The sequence below is a fragment of the Scatophagus argus genome, chromosome 16, assembly GCF_020382885.2.
Source record: "Scatophagus argus isolate fScaArg1 chromosome 16, fScaArg1.pri, whole genome shotgun sequence".
Lineage (NCBI taxonomy): Eukaryota > Metazoa > Chordata > Actinopteri > Scatophagidae > Scatophagus > Scatophagus argus.
Window position 1 is genome coordinate 2732635 of NC_058508.1, and position 21878 is coordinate 2754512.

The window sequence follows — 21878 nt, forward strand, 5'->3', positions numbered from 1 at the left end:
TTCTGGCATACCAAATAGTATGACAGTATGGGTATTACAATGCCGAACTCACATGAACTTACATGTTTGATGAACATGTATGTACTGTGCAAGTACTGCAAAGAGTTAGACAACCACCTAGTGGGCAAAGAGAGTTTCCTAACTATGGATATTGCACCATGAAAGTGTTATTCCCTGGGCACAGGCTCTCAGATCAAATGAATTCATTTATACATGTATATATACATCTATATATATATATATATACACACACACTAATACAATACTATACTAATTAAACTTTTAAGATAGATTGAGAGAGAGATAGATATCCTTTATTAATCCCAGCCTGGGGAATTTCACAATTGCAGTAGCCATGTACATTCACTCCACATATATGCTACAGAAATATATATATATATAGATATATAGATATATAGATATATCTATATATATATTGCAAATGATAAAAGGGAAATATATAACATATCTGTATTTCCTGTAGCGGCCCTTATAACAACGAAGCTGTCGCAGTCTTTTGGAAAAGGCGCTCCGTCATCTGTCCAGTACATGGTGGAGAGGCTGATCCTGGCTATCCATGACTGATAACAAGGTAGCAGTTGGTTAAGTTTAAGATCTGGATCATGACAGTACTAGGATACCTATAATTCTGTTAGTAAATAACACTGAAAGAAATGTTGCCTGAGAGGCTGAACTCAGGGAACCAATACCAGCCACCACTTTGCTCCACCTGAGACTTGCACATATGCTGGCAGCTCTGCACTTTCAGTGTGAATAGGACATGGCAGAAGCGTCAGATCAAATCAGTACCAACAGAGGAGACCGATGCACAATCAGTCGTGTTTAGTCAGCGTTTTCTTCTTCTATCTACGGATGAACAATGAAAATCTCTTCATTTGGATGTGAGTTCTCCGTCCTTAGTGAAATAATTACTGCCAATCAGTCCATAGTTACATATAAAGATTACAAAAAGAGTTGTCTTATTGGCTAGAATATTAATTTGATTTATTATTAATGTGATTTCAAAGCTTTGAACCTTCTTTGAGTCCTTTTTTCATATGCTATTGTCAGTGTTAGCAGAATGAGGCCCACAGGTTCCAACATGTTATGGTATTGGTGTGTTTTGGGAAAAATAACATACGTGAACACACAGTTTTCATTGAAGTCCAGAAACTCAGTGGAGTGACTGACATGTTGATGGTTAATAGTAGAAATATACTAGTTTAGAAAATGTGTTTTGTTTCAAAAGTTGTTTTTTTTGTGTGTTAACCTTTATTAATCATAGTAGTTCCCTTTATTTTACTTCCCTATGCTGCAACTGACATAAACCGTTAGAGAAAGGGTTTGTGCAACACTACATATCACCATGTTAACCACACACCAAAAGTTTTCACTTTTAATCCAAGCATCTATATGATCAGAACGCATGGGTAAAGGGGGCAATTGAGTATTTTAGTAATTTTTGAGCTTTCTTATTTTGGTTTCCTACGTGACAATACCCACTGTGGAGTTTTGTAAGAATATGAATATGTTGTATTTCCACCACTGCTTACCAGTTACAGGAGAACAAGGAGAGAGTCAGCGCTGCTTTGGGTTAAAAGGTGGACCAACTTACTGACCTGACTGACCAACCCTGCGATTCCGAGAGCCACACTGCAATGGTTAAGTAAGGCAACATTAAGCTTGAATAAAGCTTCATTCCTGGACTGACAAAATATTGTTAATTTAAAGAATAATATAAGACTCCCTGGAAAATCTAGTCTTTTATGACCTTCATTCATTGAACTTCTCCTTGCTGCAGTGATGTACAGGTCTACTCCAGGATGCTGTGAGGTCAAAGAAGTATTCAGATGTAATTAAATACCACAGTGTAGAAAAACGTGAAAGACTTGCATTTAATTTTTTACTAAAGAAAAAGTATGAAAGTATTAGCATCAAATATACCAAGTAAAAGTACTCATTACGTAGAAGGCCATCAGTTTAATGTTGAAGTGTGATGAAGACTGAAAACATATTGCACCTAATATTGTTGTGGCTTTATATGGAGCAGGGTTCATGTTAAAAATGCCACTCTCGAGTGAATGAAGAGTATCTGTAGTTAGCTGAGGGCTCCAGCAGGGGGAGTGCAGAGCTGCTGAGCTACTTTACGCGGTGCACTTCGCTCCCTCCTCTCAGTCGGTACACTCATGACCTGAGGGAATTCTGTGGCTGCGTATGTTTAACTCATTTCTCCCCCTTTTAGGTATGTGTCCCTCACATTAAGAGTTGTTTGTTATTAGAGTGTTAGATTAATGTATAGAGATACTTAAGAGCCTTTTATTACGGCAGTATGTTTGCACCGTATAAAGCTATGATGTCAATTACCTGAGGGCGGGTATGTTTGTCGCACGAGCTAACCGGTTGAGATGATAATGTCGCGTTCAGGTTACTCTATGGCCTGTGGAAAATCTACTGCCTTCGTTGTGTGTAGTGTGAATCAGTCGTGTATATATTGAAATGAAGGATTTATTCAGTGAAATAATTGCTGGATTGTATAGTTAAACCTACAGTCATTTGTGTATTACAATCTGTGCAGCAGCTGTTGTGTCTCATTATTACATTACGTTACACTTCATTTAGCAGACGTTTTTATCCAAAGCGACTTACAGAGTGAGTAACAACAAGTTTCAGTACAATAAAATTGGACTAAAGCAATAAGAGCTAAAACATAATTAGAAGTGCTTACGTAAAAGAGTCAGGGTTGTTGGGAGAGAAGGTGCAGTTGGAAGAGATGATTTATGTTTTTATGTTTGTTCGCCTTCTCATGCAGTAGTGAACATGCTGATACAGGTGCTCATTCTGACTAGGGGTGATGTTATGTTTCAGATTTCATGTAGGACCAGGATGGTTAGCACTGTTATACTGTACTGATGTTTATGTTGTTTTGCACTCTTTTTCTGTTCTTGTGAGCTTATTATCTTATCTTATCTTATCTTATTTTAAATCAGTCAATACATTCATGGCCTGAGGGAAGTCTGTGTTCGTGCATCTCATGCAACTCATTACTCCCCTTTTCAGGGCTTTTACAAAAGCTATTAAAATTTGATTGATTGATGATGATTTGATTTGATTGATTATATTTTGTAACTACTTCTGCAAAGTAACTAGTAACTATAGTTGCCAAATAAATATAGTACAGTAAAAAGTATAATATTTGTCTCGGAACTGAACTGGAGTGGAGGTACAACGTAGCAGATAATGGAAACACTACGATTAAGTACAAGTGCCTGAAAATTGTTCTTAAGTTTAGTAGACTACTTGAATAAATTTGCTTAGTTACTTTCACCACTGCCTGTGACATCACTGTTGACTGAAACCTGTAACTGGAAGGTGCAGCCACCTGATGTTAAAGACTATTCTTTACTATGGTACATTGTGTATACAGTAGATTGCAGCTGGCCCACTCCCAGTTTGAAGCAGATCACACTACCAGTGTATAAAGCTAAGCACTGCTGTACTGCTGTGGAAAGGATCAGCTTCAAAATGTATTTCAGCTACAGGAGGAAAAAAGGTCATCCTACAACAAAATCAAGATCAGTTTAAAGGTATGATATTTTTAGATTATTTTTAACCATGTTACCTTGACATCAGGCAGCCCGCTCCAACAAGAAACTCGTGTGAGTCTCCTACTTACTTCATCAAAAGACCTGAGATATCTGTTTAAGTTACTTTTCAATGTCCATTTTCTTGGTTTGTGGTTGTAGTAAATAGAGTATGCTTATAGTATGGTATGGTAAATGTTAGAGAACTAAAATTAAAGCACATACAAAGGCTTAACTTAAAGTCTAAACTGCTGCACTACTTTCTGCACAGGCTCTGCGCAGGATGGTCATACCTCATGAGAAATTCATGAGGTAAGGTAAATTTTTGTGACTTTTGGCCTTCCGGTGGGAACTGTATTTTAGTTTTGATGTCAATGTTTTTGATGACAAAAGTGTCAGCTATCCATATTGTGCAATAATGCTAGCTGACTGCTGAAAAACTCCTGCAAAGATACGTGAGCAAAAAATAGCAATGTGAAATATTAATTTTAGTATCATTTAGTAAAAATGCATGGCGACTAGTACTAGTATTGTTACATGTTAATAAAAACATGACCCACATATTTGAAACTTATTTAATGTTGTAAGATGTTTTCCATAGTTGTTGGAAGTGAAAACATACTCTGATTTATCAGGAACCAGTGATGACGACCGTTAAGGAGCTGCTTTTGGAAACACTGGATGATCTTGGAGATGAAGAGCTGAAGATTTCCAAGTGGTTTCTGCAGCAAGCTGAAATCCTGGAAGGCTTTCCAGCCATCCCAAAAAGCCAACTGGAGAAGGCTGACAGGCTAGACACACTAGACCTGATAGTACAGACCTACAAAGAACAGTGTGTGGAAGTGACCAAGATGGTGTTGACAAAGATCAGCAGGAATGACCTGGTGCAGAGTTTGGCCAACATCAGCTCAGGAGTCAAACCAAAGTCAGCCAACAGCAATCAAACTGAAGGTGAAGCTCCTCTCAGTTTCTCTCCCTGGCTGTTTAATCCTCCCTGGAAGCACTGAAATATGACAAGCCTCTGCTTATAAATTTTTAATTCACATCTGGATCTGCAACTAATTAAGTTAAAGAAATGGTACAGACAATTGTGGAAATATATTTAATCACTTTCTTTAGTTAGGTGAGAAAATCAATATAATGTGTTTATCTGTTCTACCTTAACCTTCAAACATGCCTGGCTAATTTGCTTATTATTATACATTTGTGGTACAACAATACGTCACTATGACTTACTGGCTCTAAAAGAATGGCGCTGCTCCTTTATTCCTTTGTTTTCTGAATGTATAAAGCGCTATCCGGTGAGGATGCTGACTTTTTGCCTGAAACATGCAGCTTGACCAACTGTATTTCAGTGTTAAATTATGTACGTAGCCGTCAAGTCAAGATTTTAAAACAAGCCAACACACGTCACGTTGGAATACAAAGACTGAGAGATGTAGCTAGGGCTGGATATCAGAACTTGATACCGCTAAAGTATTGCTAGCAGCCAATTATTGCAAGCATTTTTTGATTTAATGCAGTATTTTACTGGCCCATTACCGTAGCAGCTACAACCCATACAGTTACATTTGATTCTGAATTGTACAAAAGTATGGTTTTGCTACATTTGTACGCAACTGATGTATGCTGGGATCAACAAATGTTCAGTTGGCTGCTGCTTATGAAAAGAAGTATGTGAATTTGTTTGTGGACATCCAGACTGATACTTTGCTTTTCTGCATATTCATTCGTCCTGCATAGGCTTCCTTGAGCCAGAACCTGACCCTTCAGAACTCATTGCATCATATCAGCGCACACTCCAGTCACACCTGCAGAACAGGTTTATGTGTGCACAAGAAGGGTGGACAGAAAGGATGGATAAAAAACACCTTGATGACATCTACATAGAGCTCTATGTCACATATGGGAGAGCTGTAAACATCAACAGGCAGCATGAGGTTAGGCAGGTTGAGATGGCATCAATAGAACCATGCGGAACAGAGCAACCAGTCCAAACCAACGATATATTCAAACACCCTTCTGGAAAAAACACACCAGTAAGAACAGTTCTGACCAGTGGGATTGCAGGAATTGGCAAAACATTCCTTGTACACAAGTTCATTCTTGACTGGGCTGAAGGACGAGCCAATCAAGATGTGCATCTCACATTCCCATTCACCTTCCGTCAGCTGAATTTACTGAAGGGGAGAAGGTTTCGTTTTGCTGAGCTCATTCATGAATGTATCAGGGAAACCAGAGATATCAGTAAGGAGGCTCTTAATTATATCTTCACAAAACTACAGGCTTCAGGAAATACCAACTATGATAAAAGTAAATTTAAACTTCTGTTTGTTCTTGATGGACTGGACGAAAGCCGCCTTCAGCTCGACTTTACTAACAAGGAAAAATGTTCTGTTGATGAGCCATTGTTGGTGAATGATCTGCTGGCATACCTCATCAAGGGGAAACTGCTCCCCTCTGCTCGCCTCTGGATAACCACACGACCAGCCGCAGCCAGTCAGATCCCTCTTGACTTTATTGACATCTTGACAGAGGTGAGGGGATTCACTAATCCACAGAAGGAGGAGTACTTCAAGAAGAGATTCAGAGATCAGGAGGTTTGTGGCAGAATCCTCTCCCACATCAGGACATCACGAAGTCTTCACATCATGTGCCACATCCCGGTCTTCTGCTGGATTGCTGCTACAGTTCTGGAGGATATGTTGAAAACCAGAGACAAAGAAGAGCTGGCCAAGACTCTGACTGAGTTGTACATAGAATTTTTGCTGTTTCAAATCAGGCAGACAAGAGACAAGTATGACACAGAGAAGAACATTCAGTACATTCAGTCGCTTGCAAAACTTGCCTTTCACCAACTAGAAAAGGGGAACCTGATTTTCTACGAACAAGATCTCAAAGAGAGTGGCATTGATTTTAATGAAGCCTCTGTCTACTCAGGAGTGTTCACGCAGATCTTTAAAAAGGAGCGCCACTCGAAGCAGACCCAGGATGAGGATAAGATGTTCAGCTTTGTGCATCTGAGCATTCAGGAGTTTTTGGCTGCTGTTTATGTGTTGCAGTCACTCATTAACAGAAACAAAAATGTAATGGCACAACAACAGTTCAAGTTTCACAGTGTGCAGATGCTTTTCAGCAAACCGTCTATGGGAGAGGTCCAAAGAATGGCTATTAACAGGGCCTTACAGAGTCCTAATGGACACCTGGACTTGTTCCTCCGCTTCTTCCTGGGTCTCTCCCTGGAGACCAGTCAGAATAGTCTAGAGGGCCTTCTGAAACAGACGATGAGTACTTCAGAAGGCAATCAAGAAACAGTGCGGTACATTAAGGAAAAGATCAGAGAGAATCCATCTCCAGAGAGATGCATCAACCTGTTCCACTGCCTGAATGAGCTCAATGATCATTCTCTAGTGGAGGAGATCCAGCAGTATCTGAGTTCAGGAAGTTTGTCTACAGACAAACTCTCTCCTGCTCAGTGGTCAGCTCTGGTCTTCATCTTACTGTCATCAGGAAAAGACCTGGACACATTTGATCTCAGAAAGTACTCTGCTACAGAGGAAGGTCTCCTGAGGCTGCTGCCAGTGGTCAAGAACTCCACTGCGTTCTTGTAGGTGTATAAACATTATTAGCATTATTGTTATTTCATGAAAAGACAGAAAACTGTAATTTTCCTCATTCATTTTTTAATGAATAATTGCTCACCACAGTACTAACTGAGTCACAGTTCCCATTACACACAGCCAGCTTGACCTTTTTGGTTTTTGATAGCTCAGTTCCATTAAGTGTTCCCAATTTCACCTGTACTTTACCTGCTAAGATATCACATGTATGGATGAGGAAAAGGCCTGTTGTGGTTTGCGGCTAATGTAACATTTGTTACCAATTCTTCAGCCTGAGTGGCTGTAACTTGTCAAACAGAAGCTGTGAGGCTCTGGCCTCAGTTCTCAACTCCCAGTCCTCCAATCTGAGAAAGCTGGATCTGAGTAATAACAACCCAGGGGATTCAGGAGTGAAACTGCTGTACGCTGGAATGGAGAGTCCGTACTGTAGACTAGAAACTCTAAGGTCAGCTTACCTCAATTTTACAACAATTGTAATATGTAATTCACTTTCACTTGTTTTAGGTGTGTGCTCTACTTTTGTGTGGCAATAACTACATTGTTTTACTATAAAGCCAGATATACAATGCATTTATGTATTTGTGTGTTTGCATATGTGGTTTGAAGCTGTTTCATTTCTTATTCCTGTTCAGCCTGAGTGGTTGTAAGCTATCCTGGAGAAGCTGTGAAGCTCTGACCTTGGTGCTCAGCTCCCAGTCCTCCACTCTGAGAGAGCTGGACCTGAGTAACAACCACCTGGAGGATCCAGGAGTGAAGCTGCTCTCTGCTGGACTGATGAGTCCTTGTTGTAAACTGGAAACACTCAGGTTAACATTCATGAAATTGCACAGTTCTGTGAATTTTGAAAGGTATATGAAAAAATGTTTACATTTTTAAAAATCTTTGTCTTTGAATTGTTGAATTGATGCCATTAAAATGTGATGAAATTCACATTAGGACATGATTGTATGATGAGTTTTGTACAATGTACAAAAACCCATAATGGTCATTTCTAACATACTTTAATGAACTAACTTTTTGCTGACAAACCACAAGTTTCGGTAACAACTTGACTGTGTCTACCTGCTCCAGATGCTATTTGGGGTACTAAGCATCACATTAGTGAATGAGTGAGATTCAATTTTATACCTTTAATTATTCTAATTTAATGCTAATTCTTTTTTTATTCCAAAATCTTCAGGTTGAATGTGTGTAACCTGTCAGAGAGAAGCTGTGAAGCTCTGGTCTCAGTTCTCAGCTCACAGTCCTCCTGTCTGAGAGAGCTGGACCTCAGTAACAATAACCTGCAGGATTCAGGGGTGAAACTGCTTTCTGCTGGATTAGAGAGCCCACACTGCACACTGGAAACTCTCAGGTCGGGATCCTAACTTCTGCTATTTAAATCTTTATAGGCTAACGCCCTATTCTCTGAATTACATTCTACATTTTCTAAATATATTTTGTCCTTGTCGTCCCTGGTGTTTAGACCTAAATTATATTATAAAAGACAATTTTGAGAATTATGCAGCAAGTTTATTCTAGAACTGCAGAGGTCCAAATACAAGCATAAAGAAGAATATAAAGCTTTGTTGCATTTTGTTTTCTAATATATTATGATAGGAAGTAAGACTCTCTCATGTGTGTGTATAGGTTGTCAGGCTGCCTGGTCACAGAAGAAGGCTGTACCTCTTTGGCTTCAGCTCTGACCTTGAACCCCTCCCATCTGACAGAGCTGGACCTGAGTTACAATCACCCAGGAGACTTGGGGGTGAAGCTGCTGTCTGTTGGAAAGGAGGATCCACAGTGGAGACTGGAAACTTTCTGGTATAGCTTTAAACTAAATCACACTGATGAACTAAAAAAAGTATTCTCTCATATTTAACAAAGATATAACTGATATTACTTCTAAAAGGAAAATATAACAGTCTGATTTTGTTTATTTCTACAGTGTGGACCATATTGGCACAAAGTGGTTGCAGTCTGGTCTGAGGAAGTGTAAGTGTGTATATATTGTAAAATCATGATCAACAAAGCACCTGACGTATTGTGCAACAAATGTTTCTGTGGGACAGGACAGACTGTCAGACAGAAGGTAAAAAAGCATTTTGGCTTAGACACCACAGATGGAAGAGACTCATATGAAGATAAAGCTTTTCCTAGGTGTGGTGTGCAAACCTCACGATGTAAGCTTTAGTTCACACTGTCATACAAAAATTACGTAAGTCACATATGAGCAAAACAAATCGTCATCACTCATCAGACTCATTTTTGCCTGCAGTGTGAAAGTGGCCTCACTATCGCTTGCTCTCTCCATCAGATGCCTGTGAACTCACCCTCGACCCAAACACAGCAAACGGTTACCTCTCTCTCTCCGAAGACAACAGAACGGTAACGCTGGTGAGGGAGAAGCAGCCGTATCCTTACCACCCGGAGAGATTCGACGACTGGAAGCAGGTGCTGTGTACAAACGGACTGACTGGCCGCTGTTACTGGGAGGTGGAGAGAAAAGGGTGGGTGTCTGTAGGAGTGACTTACAGGGGAATCTGCAGGGGAGGAAAAGGTACTGACTGCTGCCTCGGGCTCAGCAACACATCTTGGAGCATGTGTTGCTCTCGTGACCGTTACGCCGCCTTTAACAACAACAGAATGACAGCAATATGTGAGAGCACCTCCGTTTCTGACAGAGTAGCAGTGTATCTGGACTGGCCTGCCGGCACTCTTTCCTTCTACAAAGTCTTGTCTGACACACTGATCCACCTCCACACCTTCCACTGCACATTCACTGAACCTCTCTATCCTGCATTTGGGTTTGAGTATATGATTAAGGTCGACACCACAGTGTCTCTGTGTCAGATCACAGTGTCTTAACAAACTCTCCACAGAGGGAGAGTAACTTGTACAAGAATTTGTCCACTTTGAAATTAAAATCACTCAAGGTGTGTTTGTTTATGATGACACATGAAATGATAGTTCTTATGAACTATTTTCTTTGGTGTCTCTTTTGTAGGTTTCACCCCTTAACCTGATAACAGTTTTCAAATGTTAAAAGCATGCAATTTTAAGTTAAAGGTTAAAGGACGGGCTAATAAGTGTCACCACATGCAGAGACTGAAGAAGAAAGCCTGGGCTGAGGGACCAGCTGGAGCCTGTCTTAGTGGACTCTGCATATTCTCTCTCCATGTGCTCTGGTTCTCCCAGCATGTATGTAAGGTCGGTTCTGCTGTTGGTGCCCATAATCAAAGCTCTCCTTTACAACTGTGGTTGGGTGCCCCACCAGAGCCATGTATTCGTTTCAGGAGGTGGTTGAGACCAAAAACAGAGCTAATAGAGAGAATACTGAGCTGGTTCCGAACCTCTTTTTTAAGAAGTACACCCAAAGCTCAGTCCGATGATTCAAATGTGTTCATTTAAACTTATTTCAAATTGGATGTTATTTAATCGTAATCTGTCAAAGTGCTTATTGTCATATGCACAGAAGAAACACATTTCCCTGTACAGTGAAATTCTTGCTTTGCTGCCTGCACTGAATGCCAAGACAAATAATGGATGTTACATTTTCATACAGTTGAACCATTGTTTAGTTTGGTTTGGTCAACTTTGCAGTTGATCTACCACACAGCATGACAAAAGTTCAGCAATCCAATCATTTATCCTTTATGTTTAGTGATCTCTTTCAATGCGCATCACTGCACTACTTGTTATTGTATTCAGTACATGTACCTTATTATTTCATCCTGTCTGTTTGCTTGTAAACTGTGTTTCACATTCATTTTATTACAGTTGCACTCAAATTAGTTTTTTAAAAATAAATATTTACTACTGTGCTAGACAGTAACATACGAAAACTATTATTAGCATTAACCAACCACAGGTCCTTTAGCAAAGTAAACTTATGACTCAAATTATTTCATGTTATATAAAATGAAAAGATGTCCGCCATCCTGCCTCAGTCTACCAATAAGATAAAGCAAATAAACTCATTTTGGAAAAACACTGAAATAAAGGGATTATGTCTGAAAGGTAAACATTCAGTCTGGCTTGACACCCGGAAACAAATATCACCCCACCTTTTGCATCAACACTGGGTGTACATCTTCAGAGTAAAGAAAAAACACACAAAAACACACACCTCATGTATCAGGACTGAACAACATTTTATTCTGTACTTTTCCAGAACATCTGTACAATACCAACACTTTTCAAGACCTGGAAATAATCACTTCTGTCAGTAATCCAGGCTTTATAGAGCCACAGAAGAACCCTGCTTTAAGCACAACACAGCACAACCAAACAGGGATATGATTCTTCACTTCTATTTCAGGAAGTGTGTTGCAATCAACATTTTGGCAATGACATATATTCTGCTAGGAGCTGCTTCTCATATAAACATTCTATAACATAATAAAACAAATAAAAGGAATGCCCTATATTAGTGATCCCACTTAACACCTGGCAGAGGACCAGGGTTTGACAGAACAAAGACTGCCAGTGCTCCTCTCTCCATTAACACGGCTGCAGACAGCTAAAGGCAGGCTGGAGGACAATGGAAGGCAGACAGGAAATACAACAAGCACAAAAGTCATTTGTCTGACACCTTTTCTCATCGTGTTGGAAAGCTTCTTGAAAACAATAGAAGAAGGGTGGTATGCTGAAGTTCATGAACCCGTATTTGGACTGAAAGTTCAATACTTTTGGAAATACTCTTATTGCCTTTCTGGTACACATAGCACACCGACTGGGAAATGAGGGAAACATGTAGCCTGTCTCTGTGAAAAGGTAATAAAATTCCCCTGCCCACATCTCTAATACTCACTGACATATACATCTTTTATGTGGAATGTGTACATAATGGGCAACTGTTTGGCACATTATCCCTTGTAAAATTGGGGAACTGACATTTTCACAATTTGTATAGATCAAACAAACAAGATAACAGTTGAATGAGTGAGCTTTAAAGGTGCTTCTGGGTGGATTTTTTTAATTACCTATGGGCAGAGAGAGGATAGACATTTCCCCGAGTCTTCGGTCTTTATGCTAAGCTAAGCTAAACAACAGGTGGCTGTAGCTTCACATTTACTGTACAGACAGGAAGTGCTCAGTACATAAGCATCGAACAAGTGTATTTCCAGAAATATAAAACTACTCTTTAAAGAATAGACTCAGATTATTTATCTTCATCTCAGTGCAATACTCATATCCTTTATACATATTGGAAGTGTTACTATGACTAGTTACTCCAGCCTCTCCTCACTAGGTTTGAAGAGATCCATTCCCAATGTTTAATGTAAAGTTGCATTGTAAAGTTAACCTGAAGCCTCTATGAAGCGTCAACAGTCTGAGTTAGTCAAATCAATCTTGGAAGAACAGCAATAAACCTATATGTGATTACCAGTATGAACCATAAACTATAAAATATGGGTGAATCTTTCTGGGTGTGACAAGTGAAGCCAAAGCAGTGCTATAAACTTGCATTCTTTCTAAATGATAAGCAGGGGCAATTCGTCTGATTCCACCATTTAGAGGAACAAACAATGAGATAACAAGATGATGACCCCAGTGATGCCAAACCTGAGGCTTCAAAATGGTAATCCCTACACTACTTCTATATACAGTCCATGGGGGAAAAAAAAACTTCTGCTGGACTGAAACGAGGACTGCAGATTTTGTCCCATTTCTTAGAACTGACTGGAAAGGGAATTCAAGGTGAAACGATTACAACAGTCAATAACACTTTCAACACACACAAGGCATGTGAGATGACTGGATTAAAATGAACCTGAAAAAATCCAAAACTTATTCTTTTGGAGGGTTTCCTCTCCTGTCTCTTCTGAGAGAACCTAAACTCTGTGTGTTCACACTGAAAGGACTGAAACTGAAAAACTTTGGCTAATGAGATTTCAGATTCACAGAAACAAGAATTAGCTGAGTACAAGGTTTATCTGTTTATTTTCATCAAGAAGCTTTTTGTCAGGAAATCCCATATTTAAGTCATAACTCAAATTATGTAGAGACCAGTGCCAAAGCAGTGAAAGTGCTTGATTTGCACTGTGTTTAACCAGATGAAACCAATGCCTTTGGTCGGCCCTAATTCAGACAGAATGGTTACTTACAGTGCGAACACATAGAAAGTTATGTGTGCTTGACTCCAGTAGTTCCCTGAAGCCTGGGTGGATCTAGCTAAAGCACGGGATGGTTTTGGTTTGTATCTTGACAAATTAATCATAAGAGCCAGCAACCCAAACAGCAGGGTTTCCATATAAACAATGCACCCTAAAAACTGTAAATAAGCATTTGTTTCAGCACGACAATGAAAAAGCAGCATAACAAAGAGTATAAAGGTGGATGTCAATGAAACTGACAATTCTCTAACGGCTTCTTATCTGGTAAACAGATTTCAACAGCACTATTAGAACTGAGAGTTAAGCAAAACTTTTGTATAATACACAGGAATCACTGTATTGAGAATTGCGAGCTGCTGATGTTTTACGTGGCCCGGTAGCAGAGGCGGATGAGGTCCGGACTGAAAGAGCTGTGGCGTAGCTTCACCCTGGCCAGAGGAGACAAGGCACGTGACTCGCAAAGCCTCGCCAAATAGTCACTTTCTCAAACTACCTTCTATTGTTAAAAAGGTTCGTCTTTCCTTCTTCCCCTCTCTAATTCCTGCTATGATGAACTCAGTTGCTTCAGCCAAGACTTTTCCCAACGTCCATTCGTTTGGCCCAAACCTGCCTCGAATTCTGATCCTGGCTAGATTTCTGTTTGGGCTTTCTGTTCATTCCTACAGCACATACAACTAACTTTGATATCCACAAGCAACAACAGCTGGTTTATCTGAAAATTTATCGGGTATTTGGGCAGCCAACTTCATTTTTAGAATCAACCTGACAGCATCAAAATGACAGCTGGTTAGCCACAAAAGTAGCATAAATACACCACTCCAGGCCAAATTTGCCAGCATTTGACTTGCATGGTGCTTTTGTTTGTTTTGTTTTTTTAATTGTCTGTAGAAGACTTCCATTTCTTCTCTCTCAGCAACATTCGTACACCAGAAGCTTGATTCCAATATTGAACCCCGGACTCACTAAAGCCTTAAACATGGGTGATGCATTCTCTTCTGTGATTTTGTTCCTCCACTGCAAACAAAACAACAAAAAAAGGTTCCCTTTCTCTTTAGTTCTCGGCCTGGCTTTGAGTCCAGCACCTTCCAGGGAGTCATGGCTGGGAGCTGCCCTGGCTGTCGGGGTCCGTCCCAGAGGAGCTGGTGTCTGAGTCTGAATCATCGTCATTGTGCTCGTCCTCCGCCAAGCTTTTCTCCCGTATTCGCCTGTGAGTGGCGCTGAGGCGAGCCAGCAGGCCCTGGTAGTCAAAACGACCACGCTTCTCGCCAAATGGGTCCTGGGTCAGAAAGGCATGGACAGAAAAATAAACAGAAAAGTGAGCTAAACTCAGGTATGTACAGTTTGTCATTCATTAGAGCTATCAAATTATATCAGGGAAAGATGCACATTCATCTTCCTCCTACACTGTAAGGGGAAAGGTACTGGGAAACCTGATCATTATATCAACCGGGACCTTAATGAAATTGCATTCTAAATACATAGACAGCTTTGCAGCTGCAAGAGCTTCCACTCTTCTGTGAAAGCTTGAGGGAATTTTGCCCACCCAAACACTGAAAAACAGCCCTATACAAATACTTTTCTCTACAGTGTATTTTTATTCTTATTTTATTTATAATCCATCACTTTTGAATCTATTTTTAAAGAGGTTTTCTTTTGCATTTGTGCTTTTATTGGACAGGTGACAGTACAGACAGAAACGGGGGGAGAAAGGTGTGGAGCATGCAACAAAGGCCCCACACGGAACTGAAACGGTGATGCTGTTGTTTAAGGTTCAGATGAAAATATAACTCGTTTGAGGTGTCTATGAAAACAAACCAGACAGGAACTGACAAATTCCTGAGATAATTTATATATTTTACATGCAGTTTTCAGACAGTCCCAGACTTGAGCTCAGCAGTTAACAAAGTGCCAGGCTTCAATCCTTTACTTTACATATCTTAGACATATTAGAATAGGCTGCATTCTGTAAGATGTGCATCACATGCTGCCTCTTGCAGTTCTTGTTCACAGTGCACAGAGCGATTACATGCATTACTGTTGATACTACTTACTTCCTATATGTGATATTGTTTCATCCCTGGGGTGGTCAAAATAGATGATCTTTTTTTTTTTGTTGTTTTTAATTCACAACTTGCACAGTGCTTGTACAGAGAAAGACACTGACTACACAAAACATTTGTAATGTTGATATTTGTTCAGCCTTGGCCTGAAAATTCAATTGTAGAATTTTTACATTTTTTTTAGTATTGATACTTTTCACAACCTTAATGTATATTCTTAAATCTTTGCATCATAAATATTTGCCTCACGGGATTTTCTTACATCGTCACTAGAAATATGCTGACATTATACTGCAAATGCGTAATTAAAAACGCAGACAAACATGGATTAGAATAAATACTAAATCTAGTCACCTGCATGTTCTGTCCCTGTAGATGCAGTCTCTCTTTGCAGACTCCCTCGTAGAAGTCATAGTACTCAAGGAAGGACTTTTCCATCACACTCCTAAAAAACACACACGCACACACAAATCACCTGATCAGACATAAAAAAGAGAGTGAATGAAAAGGAGTGAGCGAACGAGGAGGGATAGTAAGGAGTGGAGAGGAGAAACGACGTTAAAGACAGATGGAAAGTAAAGATTAGTGGGACAATTATGTTGGTCTCACCACAGAGCCTCAGGGCAGGGGACTTTGCCCTCCAGCATGTCACACACAGCTACCCTCATGGTTTCATGCCTGATACACTCATTGTAGTTCTTACTGTCCCCCGGATGACGCTCCTGAGAGAGAGAGAGAGAGAGAGACACAGACCTTATACAATGAAAGTGCATTTAAAATAAACACAGAAGACACTGCCTGTGAATTGCAATACTAATTAATACTGCTAAAAATTTGTATCGGATTAGATACGTATTTGCAACGGAATTGATACCAACAGTGCCTCCTCCAGCTGACACACAACTTCACACAGCACCGCTGCAGACATGCAGGAACACAGAGCCCTCCGCTCACTAGCAGCTCAACACATGAATGCTTGTTCATGTTCACAATACTGAGCTGGATGATCGTGGCAGTATTTTGCATATACAAGGCTAATGACCAGGGAAAGGCTAAGGATGTCTATAAGCCTATATATAATAAAATAAGTGAATTAAACAGTAGATCCCTGCACTCTCCAGGGGAAAATATTACCCCCGAAACTCCCATCAAGTGAAATGACAACAATTCCTTGTGTTTGTGTAAGAACACATTACTCTACAAATAGATAAAAATGTGTCAACAGTTAAACTGTCAATTCTGCATCAATACAGTTGATAAGGATAAACTGTATTTTTGCAAAAACTGTACATTTTCGATTTTGTTGCCTTAAAGTGCTATAAGCCTCAATTGTTCAGCAGTGCTATATAAGCAAGAGAAGACTGTGAGAAAGAGAGGCGAACCGTTTGAAAAATTAAGATGTCTCACTAAAGTAAGTGCTGGTTGGTGGATCAGATACAGGCTGAATTAAACAGCGACTTATAACACTGTTAATTCACCGTGTACCAACCAGGGCAAAAATAGGGCAAGTCCCCTGGACGCTCTTACTGTGTCCTTTAGAATTTTTAACACATGATGCACACATATCAACATCACTTTAAGTCAAATATTATTGAATGACATTTACAGATTGGATTCATCTTGCTCTCTTTTCACGTCATGTTTTGTGCGCTCTTATAAAAAAATCCTTCTCAATTTTTTAAATTAGCAGTTTACATGCAAAGATTTGTTGAAGTGGATCATTTTATGTGTAAACCCCCGACTGCTGGCATGATGCATTCATCAACCCAGAGGTCTGTTCACACATGACGCACAATGCATATAGTGATGAGACTTGCACAAACCTTCCCAGCTTTTTGTATTCACAGTTTCTCTCTCTCTCTCTCACACACACACACACACTACCTGTTCAAAGCCAGGTTCATTGTGATAGGGGTTCTCTGTCATCAGAGACTGGATGGAGATGAGAACAGAGGAGATACTCTGAGCTGGGCTCCATGCTGGACCTGTCCATGTCCTACAAAACACACACACACACACACATTATAGCACCAGAAACACACTAAACGTTTAATGGATTCTTGTCAAGACACAAACTGTGAAAGAAATGAAGCCTGACTCACCCCAGGATGCTGAGGCAGACCTTGCCATTGCGGTAGAAGTTGGGGTTGAAGCGGACAGTGTTGTGTCCTGTGGTGATGAGCTTGACCCGTGGTGGGTGGATGGGGTAGTCAGGGGGGCAGCGGAACAGGAAGAGGAAGAAGCCGCCCTCATACGGTGTGTCGAACGGCCCTGTGATCAGGGCATGGATCTGAGTGGAGATCAAAGTGTGTGTCAGGAGGCAGGGAAGTTGGATTAATGGATGAAAGGAAGGAAGGATGTCAAGTGGTGGGTGAGGAGGGGTGTTAAAGAGATCATGGGGGGACAACACACGAGATTGATGCTGGGTGAACAGACCCTGGAGCAGAAAATTTGACCTAGAATACCACATGCATATCAAACCTCGCTGTGAGGAAGAAATGTACAAATGAGAACACCAAGTTTCAGTGATTCCATGACCTAAAAATGTCACACTTTTCCCTGGTTGTTAATGGAGGCTCCCAGTCCAGGAGGCTTTTATTATCCTTTTTTTTGTTTCCAACATCAAAGCTCATTCTTGACTTGACAAAAATAATCTTAACTAAATGTGCACTTACTAGCTTTTTCCAGAGCTTTCACCCACAACTTATGGTCTTCATTAGAAGATCAAGATAGCTCAGTTGTCATGGAGATGACTCAGTTACATGGCCCAAGTATGACAACCATCTCCATGACAACTGGGCAAACTCCATCAGCCAACTCAGACACCGAGATGCGGCTGAAAGCACTCAAAAAAAGCTAACAAGGGGGCCTTGAGTTAAGACATTTCTGAGATATGTTACACAGTGACCTCATTAAGACAAACTCACATGGGACAACAAAACATGAGCAGTCAGACATTCACGGACGGATTGTAAACACACATCCAGATTATCTGAGCCACATCCTTTTGAGGTAAAACTGCAAGTGAGCAAAATGTTGGTAATAATCCCTAATTCTTTGATGAACAAACTAGTCTGTAAATTGTGATGGATGTTTACAGCACGGTTTGTGTAATCATTTTACAGTAAATCTTTGGTCTCTCTTTCACATATACTTGGCTGACCTTGGGGATTGTTCTCAACCTGTCCGACGTCACCTACTTGAGTGGTTAGCTGTTTCTGATAGGATCAGTATAAATACCACTTGCTGTGACTTTGCAAATGTACTCTTAAGCCTATGGCCGAGTGCTGCTAAATTAAAAACGTATGATTATAGCTTCATCAAACACGGGTTTGTGCAGCTGTCCTTGTTCGGACATTGCATTGACTTCCATGCATTCTGTACAGCCTAATCCAAACCCTAACCCCAACCACAACCTAACTCAATTCATACTATAGCCTTAACCTCAGAAATGATGTTTTACTGCACTGCCCATTTTTTGTCTTGTCTGTGCTTTAGTTAGTTATGGCTACTTGTTGTTGGTATTCTTGTGGTGTTTTTGTTAGCTGCTACAGTCCCCTGTGCGTTGCAATTACAATCAGATTGTGATCTGACCAACAGAGACGCATATATTCAGACTCTATCTGAAAAGATAAGGATAATTCGGGTCATGGTGTGAATTCTTTGTGCTGGGGGACCTGGCCTTTTACCTTGGTCATGTCTTGAGGATCAGGAACAACAAACATTCCTGGCGGAGGTTCTTTGTAGATGGACATGATATCCCTACAGAGACAGATAAACAGCATGAGACAAATGAGGTTTCTGAAAGAAAATAGCCATGGTAGATATGGAAAGAGTCTTTACATAGAGATCTTATCTGACCACAACCGTACTATCATCAATTTTATAGGAATGATTTATTTGGCTGAAATAGTTCCATTGAAAAAGTCCACTGTCCACTGTCTGTCTCCGTGACATTACTTCTGAAAAAACACAACTGTCGACTTTTCAAATTTAATTTTTCAGTGTTTCAAGCACTAGATGAAATTCAACACCTCTCCACTTGATGCTTGCAATTTAGTTAAAGTGACCCTTTAATAATGTTTTATTTTTGTTTAACTGGGAAGCAACGTGGCAACTGTAAAAGACAATGATTAAACTGTTTAACACTTAAGTGTAGGATTTGTATAAAACATGTATAAAGAGTGGATCTCTTAGGTCTAGGTGTTCAACTTGTGCTGTGTGTATTACTGGCAGGAAATGCTGAGGTTCCTTGAAACAGTAAAGTACCTAAAAACTTTCACTTTCGATTCATACACCTCGCAGAGGTTTCAGGGCCTTAATAACTTAGCTGAAAACATTCTACTGAGATAACACAATCAAGTCTTTAAAACGGTTGTGTCACATGTTTTCAGTACCTCTTTATCCTCAGGATGCACTGCTGAGAAGCCTTCTCGTTGTCCCAGTCCGTACTGAGGGTAGGATCCCAGGAAGTGGCGTGAATTTGGGACAGGAGGCCCGCTCCTGCCACCCCGCCGACCCCTAGCCCTACACTGGGGAGAGGCGAGGAGGCGTGTACGGTCGGAGACACGGCCACAACGGGTGGCGAGGAGCCGGGGGTAAATGTGCTCCCAAAACCGGCCGGGGTAGCAGTGACAGCGGACATAGGAGGCACCACAGCGGTAAGGCCACTCTGTGCGGCTGCGGCGGGAGGAGGGGAGGCCGGGTTAGAGCTAGAGTGAGCACCGCTGGCTGTCGAGTGTCCTACCGGTAGAGAGTTGGCCAAAGTCGGCAACAGAGGAACTCCGCTGCCCTGTCCGGTGACGCCTAAGCCAAGGGCACCGGCGCTGGACTCCTCTCCAAAACTGTCCGCCATGGTTCGCAAGCTAGTAACGTTGAGCTCGAATAAAACAGTTGGTGTTGACTAATTTAGAAGGTTAGCTAACTGATAGCTGCATTGACAAATGAGTGCGAAAGTTACCTCTGCTCGTTATGTCCAGTGGGATCAGACAGCGAAAAAACGGGATAGAGCCGAGCACAGAGCCGAGGCCAGAAAACAAGGTATTTCTCCCCACGACATGGTGGCTACTTCTCGTTAGCTTATGTGTTTTTCTCCAGGCCTCTAAAAAAGTATGAGGATGTCAGTAAAATGAACTCGTCCACCCTGCTAGGGCTTATGAAGCACCTCACCATCCGGTTGCTATCGGTTTAAAGAAATATGGTGTCAGAATATTTGGTTTAAACCGAGCCCATCCACGGCACTTCATCCACATCACGCAACTTCAGGATCTGATTTCTTACCAATCAAGTTAGAGTGTGACTGCAAAACACGACACGTCCGCTGGGAACTTTCAAAGTAAAATTCCCGTTTGTAATCTTCCTTCGTTTTTCTTTAACACGTTGTTTACAGTAAGTGCTGCTGTAAATGGTACGGCGGAAATGAGTCATTATTACGGGGAAGTAGTTGTGGAAAAACCTGTGATGAATGTAAATTATGTTCATATGACTACGTCCAAGCCACTGAAACAGATGCCAGACAGCATCATGGCTGGAATATTGTCTGAAAAAGACAACAGCAGAATTATTGTGTATATTTTCTTTCTTTCGGGTTATTTACTGTACTGTGCGAAGTTAAGCAGCAGTTATCCTGAGAGCCCGTATTTGCACATTTTATGGGATCCTTGAGGTGTAAAACTTCAATACAAAAATTCAGTGATACCAATACTGATCTCTTTTGATGGCAGTCCAACTTAATAACTGTTTTAAGTTCACTGTAAATACCTTCAAAATATTAAGTACTAAATTATGACTAAGTTGTAAGATGAGATGAACTTTACTAATCCCACAGCGGACACTAGCATGTTTCAGTCACAGCTGGACAATCACATACCACTGACACTTGTACCACCGCATCTGATGCTCCCTGTAATATTATCTTTTTGAGTTGTTCAATGTTAAAATAAGCATTTTTGAATACATCTGAGACTTGCAATTAAAGGCTCAACAGACTTTCATGACCACAAAAATAGTTTTTCAAAGCATACCAACAAAAGTCTGCCACTAATGAGTTTTTTTTTAAATCTGCAGAATAATTTCACAGTGAATCAGTTAATCGTTTAGTTTATAATTCCAAAAACATCTCATAACAAACCCCACAGCCTAGGGTCATGTCCAAGTCAGTTCTGTCAAACTGTCCAAAACCCAGATACTCACCATCATAAACAAAGCAAATTATCACATTTAAGAAGCTGAAAACAGTAACGATTTAATGATTTAGCCTATAAAATTATGAAATGAAATTACATACACTTTTTGATGGAATAATGGTCGCAACTCTTTGAAGGACTGACATGCAAAGCTACCCACAGTAGGAAAAGCAACAATGGTCATCTGTAGTAAACTGGCTAACATCCAAAACACAAGTGGGGTCCTTTACTCCCTGTTAGCCAGACCACATGCAAGACATAAACAGTGCATTCAAAAATTTGATTTTTGTTTTTTTTTTAAGTTCAAGTGCTCCTGTGAAAAATATCTCTCAGT

General features: G+C 40.5%; 2 protein-coding genes and 1 long non-coding RNA gene across 12 annotated transcripts; 2 read left to right on the forward strand and 1 right to left on the reverse strand.

The window, feature by feature from the left end:
- Positions 1 to 734: 734 nt before the first annotated feature.
- On the forward strand, positions 735 to 13840 carry LOC124073743 (NACHT, LRR and PYD domains-containing protein 12-like). 10 transcript variants are annotated; one of them, XM_046416193.1, is made up of 12 exons: positions 735 to 902; positions 1557 to 1666; positions 3540 to 3584; positions 3853 to 3893; positions 4217 to 4532; positions 5325 to 7188; positions 7473 to 7646; positions 7834 to 8007; positions 8382 to 8555; positions 8831 to 9004; positions 9129 to 9175; positions 9498 to 13840. In XM_046416193.1, the coding sequence occupies exons 5-12, from the start codon at positions 4226 to 4228 to the stop codon at positions 10046 to 10048; spliced, it is 3465 nt and encodes a 1154-aa protein (XP_046272149.1). In that variant the 5' UTR covers positions 735 to 902; positions 1557 to 1666; positions 3540 to 3584; positions 3853 to 3893; positions 4217 to 4225; the 3' UTR covers positions 10049 to 13840. The 10 variants fall into 10 exon arrangements, with proteins under 10 accessions (XP_046272149.1, XP_046272151.1, XP_046272150.1 ...); XM_046416195.1 differs by lacking the exon at positions 3853 to 3893; XM_046416194.1 differs by lacking the exon at positions 3540 to 3584.
- Positions 11318 to 20664, reverse strand: ube2z (ubiquitin-conjugating enzyme E2Z). The gene is made up of 7 exons (XM_046416205.1): positions 19757 to 20664; positions 19049 to 19121; positions 17462 to 17649; positions 17244 to 17355; positions 15969 to 16081; positions 15714 to 15804; positions 11318 to 14575 (listed from the first exon to the last, which is right to left on the reverse strand). Exons 1-7 carry the CDS (start codon positions 20212 to 20214, stop codon positions 14393 to 14395), a joined length of 1218 nt encoding a protein of 405 aa, XP_046272161.1. The 5' UTR covers positions 20215 to 20664; the 3' UTR covers positions 11318 to 14392.
- On the forward strand, positions 14492 to 16112 carry LOC124073749. Its single transcript, XR_006845719.1, has 2 exons — positions 14492 to 14629; positions 14978 to 16112. It is a non-coding gene; the product is annotated as an uncharacterized LOC124073749 (long non-coding RNA).
- Positions 20665 to 21878: the final 1214 nt, after the last annotated feature.